The sequence below is a fragment of the Sinohyriopsis cumingii genome, chromosome 3 (assembly GCF_028554795.1).
Source record: "Sinohyriopsis cumingii isolate HCF-2022 chromosome 3, ASM2855479v2, whole genome shotgun sequence".
Lineage (NCBI taxonomy): Eukaryota > Metazoa > Mollusca > Bivalvia > Unionida > Unionidae > Sinohyriopsis > Sinohyriopsis cumingii.
The window spans coordinates 98393094-98405826 of record NC_142963.1 but is presented as its reverse complement, the minus strand read 5'-3'; the positions used below and the strand labels follow the sequence as shown (position 1 = coordinate 98405826).

Sequence of the window (12733 nt, the reverse complement as noted above, 5' to 3'; positions counted from 1 at the left end):
TTTTTACATGAAACGAAATGATTACTGTACAAAACTTAAGTTTAAGACATTGTGAAGTTTATTTATTCGTTGTAATAATTTCTCAGTGACATGTGGATAATTTAATAGGTTTTCACTTTGAGTGAAACCTCGCAGTTTGTTGCTGAAGTTATTGTTATTTGAAGAATTCTGTGTCTGCGAATAGACAATGTGGAAAGGTTCCGTAAGCTATTTAGGAGCCAAATAACAAGGGTTCTGAGCCATAAATATGTGCAACGAAACATGTAGAAAGCAATGTCGAACTGGGATAGATGATCCCTGTGACCGCGACCCACTAAACAGTAGTCAGCTAACACTAATATCAGTTGCGATAAAGGAATGTACCAAATGTGATGACAGCATAACATTTGTACTTGGTAGCTGTCATACATCAGGAAGATAACAGTATGTTCACCTTGTATAACTTTAACTTCAGTTTAATGTGTATGTGTGTGTGTGTGCGTGTGTGTGTGTGGATTTTTAAGGTAGCTTTAACAATTTTTCGTATCGCTACGATGTCTGCAGTGTGGCAGTTTATAGTGATGTCTAGCATTGGGGCATCATGCTGCAGACACGTAGCATGATGTCCCTCCCAGTCACATTATCCTGACACCAGACTGACCAGTCCTATCACTAACCTCTTCATGCTGAGCGCCAAGCGAGGCAGCTATTAGTACCACTTTTGCAAGTCTTTGGTACGACTTGGCCGGGGATCGAACCCACGACCTCCAGCATCCGACGCGGATGCTCTAACCACTAGGCCACCGGAGCGGTCAGTTATATATATATATATATATATATATATATATATATATATATATATATATATATATATATATATATATATGTATGTGTGTGTGTGTGTGTGTGTGTGTGTGTGTTTTGACGAGTTGCTTGTGTATTTATTTTTGCATGATATTTTGCAGCTAGCTTCTATCTGCTTAAATGATCAATGATAATGGTTATTTTTATTATTATTATTATTTACAATTACTACTGCTAGCTATTGCTCGTCCTCTGACGGGGGTAATGAACGAAAGTTTCAAGATAAAAATTGAAAGAGTATTTAAATAAAATAAAAGAATTGGTATAAGCGAGTTCAAAAAGAAAGGTTGAACATACAAATACAAAAAGTATTTTTTTGTTAAGAAATGGAATGGTGCCGCAAGTTTCGAACGACCTCTTGTTTGGCATCCATGACACACATAAAGACAAATGTGGGTGTTTTCATATAAGATATCAGTAAACTCTATGAAGATTGTTATGGTAGTCAAGACAAGTTTCCAATGGCAAAGGAAGAACTTGCAGTCGGGCAAAATTTCAGTATAGGTGGGGAAATGACTAAGAAAGAAAAATAGTCACAAAATGACCAATAAGACAATTAATCATTTATTTTATAACCATGCTTATTCTAATGTACTTTAGACAAATCTCAACTGATTTTTATATTTCCATCTGCTAAATGCAGTGTCTAATATGTACACACTGGACAAGCAACCGTAAATCTTGACTGTCAGAAAGGTCTACTAGCTGTGATCATCTGTGGGGCGACCACTTTGGTAAGTGCCAGTAAGCTCTAGAATGCGGCCTTATTACAATGACATTCAGTTACATGGAAAATATTTAACAAATTCCCACCAAAACTGCATATATAAATATTTAGAACCTTTTCCACAGGTTACATCACTACTTTTAAAATGACATATACAGGCCAACATGAAAATAATTGTTCTTGTAACTTTTCCCAACATGTATGTAAATCTTATTAAAGAGTCTCTCTCTCTCTCTCATTGTTTATAAGTAGCATCCCAATATTATAAATAATTAAAGCTCACTTCTGTATGTATCAATGTTTATGTAAATTTTCCTACCCAAAAGAAAGAATTAAGAAAACCCAGTAAAATATTTAGGTCTCTAACTTTTTTCAATATTTATCTGGTGAGACAAAAGTAGATGGTATGATGAAGAAAGTTCATAATAAGCTTGACGTACTTGATAAACATGGTAATTGTGCGAGAGAAAAAAAATTAAAAATAATAATTTGTTATCTGCATCGGTTAAGTGTAGTTCTGATTATTTGTGCTCCTCGTAGTTTTCTGGGCTCAGTCCGTCCTGGATTAAAACTAAAACTAAGGATTCAATATCTACTGTTCTCCAATCTGTTTTTTTTTGTGCTGGTATATGAAATGCGGAAAATATAGTTCAACAATTCAGAATAAACTATGTATACAACACCGTGAACATCATTGGCCCAGCATATTTAACATTAGTTCTTAGAGCGTCATACCATCATCAATATAATACCGAAGGCAGTCGTTGGTAATACCAAGATTAAATAGAGAGATGTTTCAACCTTTAAATAAATACTTCCATTGTAGGACGCTAATTCGTGCCCAAAGATCTCCGTGATCCACGTTTCATCCTTTTTTTTAAAGCCTAATATTCAATTCATCTTGATTAAATGCGTGTATTGTTCAATTTGAATGACACAGCTATTATGCACCATACTTGTATGGTTTGTAAGAATACCGTCCTTGTAACCTGTTATTTTAATCCGTTTATTTTATTGTATATTCATTGATAAAATGTATACCAATTAAATCATGACGACATGTAGGACTCTATTGAAAACACGCCCAAAAGAGGCTTACGGCTTATCCTAGGCGTCATTGAACATATCTTGTTTTACTTGTGATGTATACTTCTATGGCAGAATGTGTTAGCAATATAATATTGTATATGTTACATATATATATATATATATATATATATATATATATATATATATATATATATATATATATATATATATATATATATATATATATATATATATAATCTTAAATGGTCTTTGGTTTAATGTGGCTCACTGCAAAATATATCACATGTTACTTGCACAAATTAATACTACTGATCAACATCAACCCGTAATGCAGCCGTGGTGATCTTTCATGGCTGAGATCTATTTACATGTTGTTTAAATCCCACATCCAATGTTGATATTAACTTGGACTTCTCAGTGTTATCAAACAGCATGCCATTGAATCCTAGTAGGACTGTACATTATTTGTAAGTAGATATTGACATTGGAAGGCCAGATACCGCTCATTTTGAATTTAATACTACTAATGGGATCAAAATACAAAGATTGCATCAAGGGTATCGAATATATTATGTTTTCACACAACTAAAAGATCATGTACCCTGTACACTCCATCCCCACTCCGTTTACAGTTTATTAGCTGTTATATTTAAACGTATATATTAATGGAGAGAAATATATATATGATGGTATAATGTTTATATTTTGAGAAGGTTTGAGTTTTTGCCTTGGCGGCGCACTGTAAATAGTATTTTAATGCATATTGTAGATAGAGCTCAGTACAATATCTATGTCACTGTTGCGCTAAAATTTATTTCCACCCAAACAATATTTCAGAGAAAAGGCGCCAAAGGTTTGATACTGCACAGTTATGTGTGTGTGTGTGTGTGTGTGTGTGTGTGTGTGTGTGTGTGTGTGTGATTAGGATTTTTAACGTAGCTTTAACAATTTTTCAGTCATATCGCTACGATGTCTGCAGTGTGGCAGTTTATAGTGATGTCTAGCACTGGAGCACCATGCCGCAGACATGTAGCATGATGTCCCACCCAGTCACATTATCCTGACACCATGCCGACCAGTCCTAACACTAACCTCTTCATGCTGAGCGCCTAGCAGCTGTTAGTACCAGTTTTGCAAGTCTTTGGTACGACTCGGCCGGGGATCGAACCCACGACCTCTCACATCCCTCGGACGCTCTAACCACTAGGCCACCGGAGCGGTCCACACACACAGCTACGAGCCGCTACACAGTAGTTGAATAAAGCTCAAAGCGTTGAAGGATAAATAGAGGATATCTGTATTTTTGAGTAAGTGTAGCAAAATATTTCACAAATGAAGTGGAAACATTGTATTGCCATTAGATACAGTACGAAATGTATCCACTTCACGACCGAAATATTATCTCATATCCCGTAGATTTCAGTTCGTTTTAATTTTAAAGGCAAACAATGCAAGCTAGCTTATACACTTTCCATTTTATTTCAATGCAGCCAGCCTTGTATTACTACACGGATTAAACATGTTCCGAAATTTAACAATAGTTTAAGAAATTTCAGAGTTAATGTCCTACAATAATGCTTCTTATTTCGTCATTTGTGTAATTAATCACTGTTTTAATACGAAAGATAAAAGATTAAAAAAATTATTAACATATTTATAGCGCGGATGGATACACTGAATCTTTGGTGTTGAGGTTGCATCATAGAGAAGTCTAAAAACATTTCAGCCTCCTAAAAGCAACATATTTAAAGAAAATAATTGAATAATGACTATTTTAGCACGGTATAATTATGATTATTTTCTTTATTGTTGCAATAAAACGTGAGTAATATGCCCTTGGAAATATTGCAGTCTAGTTCGATAACAGATACTCGTAAATCGGATTTCGAAAGCAATACGCACATATCCCCAAATTTCTCCATCGTTTTCAAACATGACTATGAATGGGACGAGAGTCAAAATCGCAAATTAAAGAACTTTATTCTTTGATGTCGGTTCAGAGCAGCTGTATTTCCTAACGTGGAGAATATGGAAAATATAACATACGTAAGGGCATACAATTTCCTAAAGTGGAGAAGAAAGTAATTCCACAGTTGATATTGCCACAGTGGCGATATCACATTGTTCGCCACTCTAATCAACATCAATGCTCTCACACAGATACATTTTAGTATCTATTATTAAATATTTAAAAACAAAAGTTATTAAAGCCGTCCTACCGTTGTGTTGTGCTTTGTCGTAGTTTCACTGAAGTTAAAGTCACACACTATGAAGCACACCAGGTACGTACTCATCTTCACGGACGTTCGAAATTGTGTACGCTGTAGACCATTATTGAAAGCCCAAACTCCGATACCCTATAAACCATGATGAACAAATAAAAGACAATAAAAATACATGACCTTGATGATGCCCTCCGTTATAATAAAAACATTATTTTATAATGTGAGTACCTTTAGTATTACATAATAATGTATCATAGGAACGAATTCAGGGTCCCTCACATGCATTGTGTGATAAAAGGTTATGGGAATCTATTGTTTGTGTAATTTTGGGCATTAAAATATCAAATTGAAGAAAATTAAAGCAATGATAATATAAATAGCATAACAAAATTAGTATAAAGTTATCTAATATCGAGTTCTTGGTATAAATATAATTATTCATATAATTATACTGGAATTATTGAACACTGTATAATCTGGCATTATAATTTAAAGACCTCCACATATACGTGTGTATGATTCAAAATGACCGTAAAACAGAACAGTCTTTAATTTTACAATTCTATCTTGCTACTTACGAGCATTTCCATTGAAAAGTGATAAAAATAAGATATTCAGTTTTAAAAAAGGCCTTTAGTTTCATAGCAGAGAATCTTCATCCAGGTAAATAACTTTGAGCAATGACTTTCTAAAACTTGCTTAACTTTATAAAAAGGTATCGCTAATCGAACTTTACGAACCAAACCCGAACAATTTGTTTATGAGTGAAAACGGCGTGTCCGAAACGGATACAAAATGTTTGGCCTTTGAAAAGGGCGTGGCCGAAACGGATACAAAACGTTCGGCTTTTGAAAAGGGCGTGGGCCAAAACGGATACAAAGCGTTCGGCCAATTGTCCAGTGCCGTCGTTTAGCTAATCACATTTACAATCGACGACATAAGAAACATACATAAAGTTTGAACGTACTTATTATCATGTGAAGATGTCCAAACAGCGTTAGAATCAAAGGGGAGAACATTTCAAACGTGATTATTATATGGTCTACAAGAATCTTATTATACTAATCGTTATGGATTGACCTACAGAAGGAAATGTTTTAGCAAGAATATCTTCCTATCAAATTCAAATGCTCATATCAGGGCACATACACACATACCATACCGATACGAGGAGATAGTACAGCTCTTTTACAACCTGTACGAGGAAGTTTATAAAGGATCTGAGTGATAACCGAAAATTATTTGTTTGCCAGTTCTAAGTCGACCACATTGATGTGTCACCATGCCTTAATTAGCTTCAAAACGACATGGAGTTTCTAAAGTATTTCGGTTTTACCCCCGTTCGCTAAAACAACTAGATATCCCTGCTAAATAGTGTACACATTTTTGCATGTAAAGTTGCAGATTTGGAATAATATTATGTCTCATGATATGGTCTGATGTTTCCTTGTGATTGTGATGTGAAAGGGCGTATTTTACAAGCAATATGGTTTGCAGCACCCCTATCCCTTAAATATTGATGAACAATATATACATGGGCGTCTGCAAGAATTTTTCCGGGTGGGTGGCAAGCCATAGTCCGGGTGAGGGGATTAAGCGAAAATTAGAGGGATATATTTATATACCTTACAATGAATTTTTCTTTTGAATTCCTCCATCTTTATTCCACCCAAATGCGGACGCCCATGAACAGTAAGAGTTACAAGAACATTATATAAATTCATTTGTTCACGTATTATAACAATGATTTAGAAAGCTTACCTCAACCGGCATGTTAGAGAGTGCAGTGTAATTGGGTCTGTGAACAAGGGTCACCGTGAACTCGGCCTTCATGTTAGGTTCGTCAAAACAGGGAAACGCTCTTCTGGCTGCTACTGGTTCAAACTTGGATGTTGCAAGATATCTGCAGAATCGAATGCCATTGTTACATACAATAACCAGAGTAACGGTCAACGCTGCGAAATGGCCCTAACATTGAGACAACCATATTAATGGCATAACAAACTGGATATCGTATTGTATAATAGCTGGATGTATGACGACTTTGAAAAGTGATGTTAGTGTTGCCAAGTTCCGACCAATGCGCCTTTCTGTATTGTTTTTCAGGGCAGAGTATAGTGACTAAAACCGGTAATTTGGTTGTCGTATTGAATCAGGATAGAAGTTCATTCAGGCAAAATATAGTCTAAAAAGGGAAAAGATAATCTAAATGGGTAATGATAATCTAAATGGGCACATATAATCAAAAATGGGCAAATATAATCGAAAATGGGCAAGTATAATTGAAAATGGGCAAATATAATCGAAAATTGGAAAAGATAATCAAAATGGGTAAAGAAGATAATCTAAATGGGTCAATATAATCAAAATTGGCATTGATAATCAAAGGGGCCAAAGATAATCAAATGGGCAAAAAGATAGTCAAATGGGCAAAAAGATAATCAAAATGGGTAAAGATAATCATAATGGGTAAAGATAATCATAATGGGCAAAAAGATAGTCAAAATGGGTAAAGATAATCATAATGGGTAAATATATTCTAAATGGGCTTCGTCTCTACTGCAAATAACTAAGCATAAGTATCAGTTTTCAAGCTTCGGTGGTGACGTCAAGAATTAAATTTACGTTAGGCCCTGTGTTAAAGTTTTTGAATGTCACATGTCATGTGTAGTTTTCAGTTGAAACTGTGAGATATTATTATTATATATCTGAAGCTGGAAGCACAATAGTCTGTATCTCGTAAGTAGTAAGCAGGAACTTCGGGTACTACTGTCAATAATGTGATTGTACTAGGTGAATGTTTCAAAGTCTTATATATGCTACACCAATCCCTGTTCATCTCAAACTTGCAGAAAATATTGCTATATGTCTCACGTTTGTTCCTTGACAAGTTTACGAGTAGCTGCCTTGCATAGGAAAGCAGAAAACTGGTGGAGCCACTGTCGACAGTGTTAAGATTGTGTGCTAATGTTTATGGAAGTCGTACATCTTTACAGACAGATGCTGCAATAAACTGAAATTTTGCAATTATATTACCACATGATTACTGTTTGTACCATGATACGAAAAGAGTCCGTAATGAAAACAGGTCGATGTGGCTTTATTGATGTCAGTAATTGATTGATCATAGTCAGTAATTTTAAATAAAGATCAGCCATGCTTGAAAGATGTACGTGTTGATGTGCGGTATGAGTACCTCTTGTATCTGAATAAACCCACCGTATTCATTTTATTGGTGTTCGAAGGGTAATGCAGGCAATAATGCATAATTGCCCAAGTGCATAAAGAGTAAATTTACCACAACATTTTATATTTTCGCCCTTAGGTTATTTGCGAAAATGGCATATCTCTAAAAATCTGCAATTAATGAATTCCCTGAAATTCAATGAAGCTAACATATTGTGATTTACAGTACTAAGTGTTCTTGCCTTTGCTGGTTAAGAATACACTATTTCATCAGAACGGCATTCACATACGAGACCCTGTGTTCCACTGTACTCTTGAATTGTGATTTAGAGTACTAAATGTTCCTCTCTTGTCTGTGTAAGACGAAAAATATGTTCTCATAACGTCATTCACGTGCGAGATACCGGGTTCATAGGGAATGGAGTATTGTAGTGTACAGTGCTAAGTGTTTCTACCTTGTCTACGTAAGCCGTTATTATGCGAGACACCGTGTTCAACGGGACTCTTTTGTTATGATTTATGGTACCTAGTGTTCATGCATGCCTCTCTCAGCAGACCATTAGAAAGCTATTCAGTCACGAGACACCGTGTTCTACTGATGTCGTGTATTGTGATTTACTTTACTAAGTGTTCCTTCCTCGTCTGTCTAAGTGTGTGTGTGATTTGGACTTTTAACGTAGCTTTAAAACAATTTCAGTCAAATCGCTACGATGTCTGCAGCGTGGCAGTTTATAGCGATGTCTAGCACTGGCGCATCATGCCGCAGACATGTAGCACGATGTCCCATCCAGTCACATTATCCTGACACCATGCCGACCAGTCCTAACACTAGCCTCTTAATGCTGAGCGCCAAGCGAGGCAGCTGTTAGTACCATTTTTGTAAGTCTTTGACCGAACCGACGACCTCCCGCATCCGAGGCGGACGCTCTAACCACTAGGCCACCGGAGCGGTCTCTGAGAGGAAAAATATGACAATTTAAAGAAAATGACATACGAGACTATGTTAAACTGAACTCATCAGTTTTGATTAACAGTGTATAGTGGTGCTGCCTTGTCTACCTGCGTAAGATTAAATCATCATAACACCATTCACACGCACAGTGTAGTATTCCATGGAACTCTTCTATTGTATTTTACAGTAATAGGTGAAATATATATTACCAGACGAAAAAAATCATTAAAATCTATTATATTGTCGATGGATGAAATTGTTGCGGAAGGGTAAATTAAAATAAGATACACTGTTTCAAATCTGATCATAAACTGTCCAACGTAAACATGGCTGTTGCCTTTATTTTTCTTCTTCGTAAAATATACCCGACACGAAGAACTATTTAGGTTGTTTTTTTTTTCGTTTGAGTAATCGTCTTTTGTGGTACTCGTAGGTAAGTTGTTACAGTAAGCATTATTTTGAAAACCTCAACATATATGATTTAAGGTAAAAAATCGGGCATCATCTATGAAAGCAATTCTAGGAATCTCTCTATATGAATAGTTACAAGTGGACTATTCAGTACGATGGTTGATCACAAAAAAAAAAAAAAAAAATAGTCAAGGAGATTTGGTACATCAGGGCTTTTGGTATCCATCTTCCAAATCCATTGTCAATAATCATCACCATTTCCTGTCCGTAACGGTTTGCGCCTGACATGCTGAAACATAGCCAAACACACATTTTAATCTCAGTTGCAAATGCTCTTCTCTTCTGTGTAATGTCACCATATCCGATTGTCGCAAAGTTTGGTTGGTTGGTTGGTTGTTTTCTCAGCACACTATATGACCATATCATGACGAGGATATGGCTTAAGCGCCTGGGCTGGGCGACCCATATTATGGACTTTATGTTAACTTTGTGATTAAGTAGGTTACAATATACCCATCGATAAATACCAACCATGATCATGGATTTCTTATAATTCCAGTTTTTCTACGTTTTGTGGTCAAATCAGTTTAGTTCATCAATAAAGCATTCAGTTTTGGTTAGCTTGTAGTTCACTCTTCACTCTGCGCCAGAATACATATCCCGATCTTGGCACGCCAAGGGTTATCGACTCCGATATATTATGATAAACAGAGTAACGACAGATCGGTCATAACAGTGATTTGAGGAATTTTCTCACGCCAAATAATATTTGGTTATACCAGGCATTTGATTTTTTTCAAACATTAAGTGTGCATCCTACACCTGCTCTGCCAAGCATTCCTCGCTTTTTTTACGCATTGTGATCTTTCAAAACCCAAATCGTGTCACTTTAGTGAGAACACCTACGCTGACGTTATATGACCCTAACATTTAACAACAGTTTTTGAAACATATTGTCCAGGCAAACATTAAGTTTTTTAAAATTAAAGCCTCTATGTCCTATTTGGCATTAGAGGTAAGTGTTGGAGTGTAGAAAGGACTTTGCTATGACATTGGTTAAACTTGTTTTTATTATTATGGCGTAAGGAGATGGCATAGAGTAGACAGAGCTTCACCTAAAGTGTGCAGGAAACTGGTTGGGAACCGAAAATAGTCCTCAAAGTTTACCGATTTGCAAGAAGTTAAACAATCAGTAGAACATAGCCGTTTACATCCATTAGCATGGCAAAAAATGTGCAATCGATTCATAACAGTTGGGATTATTGCAACAAAACTCTGAATGAGACTGGTGTCAAGTACCTATCATCCATATACTCTATGTTATCAAATGAAAATATGTAAGTACATTTAGATCCTCTGAATATTTTAAGTACAAATCTCGCACGGACATCTATACTTGAATAATGACACATCGCAAATTCTTTTAGGACACGATCAAAAAGAGAGATTTTTCCCCTATTTTCTTATCTTTTGTGGTAATCATGTAAATAATAGAGATGCTATTTATCAATAAGTTATGTTTCTATTATGGTAGAGCTTTGTTCAGTTTCAGTGAAATGGTGAATTAATAGATTTAAATTTTAGTGATCGAAGTTTGGTCGAAATTCAATTAAGCGAAATTTACGCTGCTCTGAACATCAAGTAATAACCGTGTTGGCAATACACCACGTGGACAAACTAATGAGTCATGTTGAGAACTTATTGTATTATCATACATTCACCAATCGCTTTTAATGAAACTGGTGTTCAATCATGAACGGTGTATCCGATTCCAAACACTACCACAGTAATTTCGTGCTGAAGCAGTTTCGAAAAAAGATGTTGCTTCTTATATTATGAGACCGTTAAAAGCTTTGCAAAATTAATTTTACTTCCTATTAGTTGTGCACTTAAAATTATGATGAAAGTGCTTTGATCATTAGGACGGTTGGATGATCATCAAATTTTGTTTCCTAAGTATCGTCAGAACTGACATCACAGATGCACATTCACGCACATTTCTAATTCATATCTATGAATGCAAAAAACAGAACATATTTTCAGGTAAAGAAGTATTCAGTATAAACAATTTCCTTAATGCTTGTTTGATAGTTGATAAAGAGTGTGTGTATTAGAGCGTGTGTTGTCGTTACCTTGTCTCGTTTGTGTCATGGTTGATGTAGGTACTCTTGTAAAATCCGACAATAGCCCTTGTTAGAGACCCATCAAATTGCAAGTCCAGAGCTATTAAAGACCCTCCTGGAATTGGCATTTTGGTCTGTATCACCCAAAACTGGTTTGGATGGTATTCAAATGGTTCCTCAATTTGTATACTTGTCCCATTAGAGTTGAATCTCAGATGCGTTTTTGTTATATTTAAATAATTAACGTGTATCAGGATGTACTTGGTTATTTCTGTAACATTGAGGAGTATGGTCTCGTTGCCATAAAACCAGCCATTATTTTCATAAAAATCGGGATAGAGAGTGACATTGTAGTGAATGGGAACAACGCTTCGAGATAGTCGTAGAGTTTTCCATGGTCCGTCACCGTGCAAATCCGTTGTTGTTCTAGGAATTTCAGTGGTGGTTCCAAAGGTCATTATTCCTCTGAGATTTTCAGATAATGGCGTCACATCATCACCACATTTTGAAAACTTCCAGACAAGAACTCCAACCAAGATAATAGCAACGATGAAAACAGCCATCATAGATATAAGAATACATAAAACTCTCCTGTTCGAGGCCGATTGCTTTTTCCCTTTTAACTCTTTAACATCCATGTTCTCCATTGCAAAGAGTGTATCACAAGATATAACTTCGAGGTTATATAGTTGACACACAGTGATCTCTTTGTAAGGCAAAACTATCGTATGTATACATGTATATAACCTTTAATACAAGTGGAAATTAACACGGGACTTAATGTGCAATATATTTGTCAATGGATCGGTTTGCTCAAGGAACTTAAAGCGTCCTTTGAACAATTAAAAGACTATTTGCAGGGCCGGCGCCAGACCCGGCCAGACTATCTGGCGCCCTAGGCAAGGTTAGATTCTGGCGCCCCCCCCCCCCGGAAAATATCAATTTCCAAATTTATAAACAATAAAAAAAATTAAAAATGCGCACCCTGAAATCAGCGCCCTAGGCGGCTGCCTAGTTTGCCTATTTGGTAGCGCCGACCCTGACTATATGATTAATTTTTGATCGGCTAAAACAGCTATAGCATACGGTAAAGAAGTCAGTATGAGGCACACATATGGTACCTTCACGATGTCGGTATGTAAACAATTGCTTGTAACTAACATATAGCATATATATGACACCTACATATAGTAGCTGAATGATTGTGAAAATCTGT

General features: G+C 36.0%; 1 protein-coding gene across 2 annotated transcripts in view; it reads right to left on the bottom strand.

The window, feature by feature from the left end:
- The window catches only part of LOC149803367 (glutamyl aminopeptidase-like), a 66140-nt gene extending 53963 nt beyond the window's left edge, over positions 1 to 12177 (bottom strand). For both annotated transcript variants that reach the window (XM_089953076.1, XM_089953077.1), the window contains exons 1-3: positions 11527 to 12177; positions 6607 to 6748; positions 4840 to 4977 (exon numbers count right to left, since the gene is read on the bottom strand). In XM_089953076.1, the coding sequence (XP_089809202.1) occupies positions 4840 to 4977; positions 6607 to 6748; positions 11527 to 12164 (918 nt within the window). In that variant the 5' untranslated portion in view covers positions 12165 to 12177. The remainder of the gene's footprint in view (positions 1 to 4839; positions 4978 to 6606; positions 6749 to 11526) is intronic.
- Between the last annotated feature and the right edge of the window lie 556 nt (positions 12178 to 12733).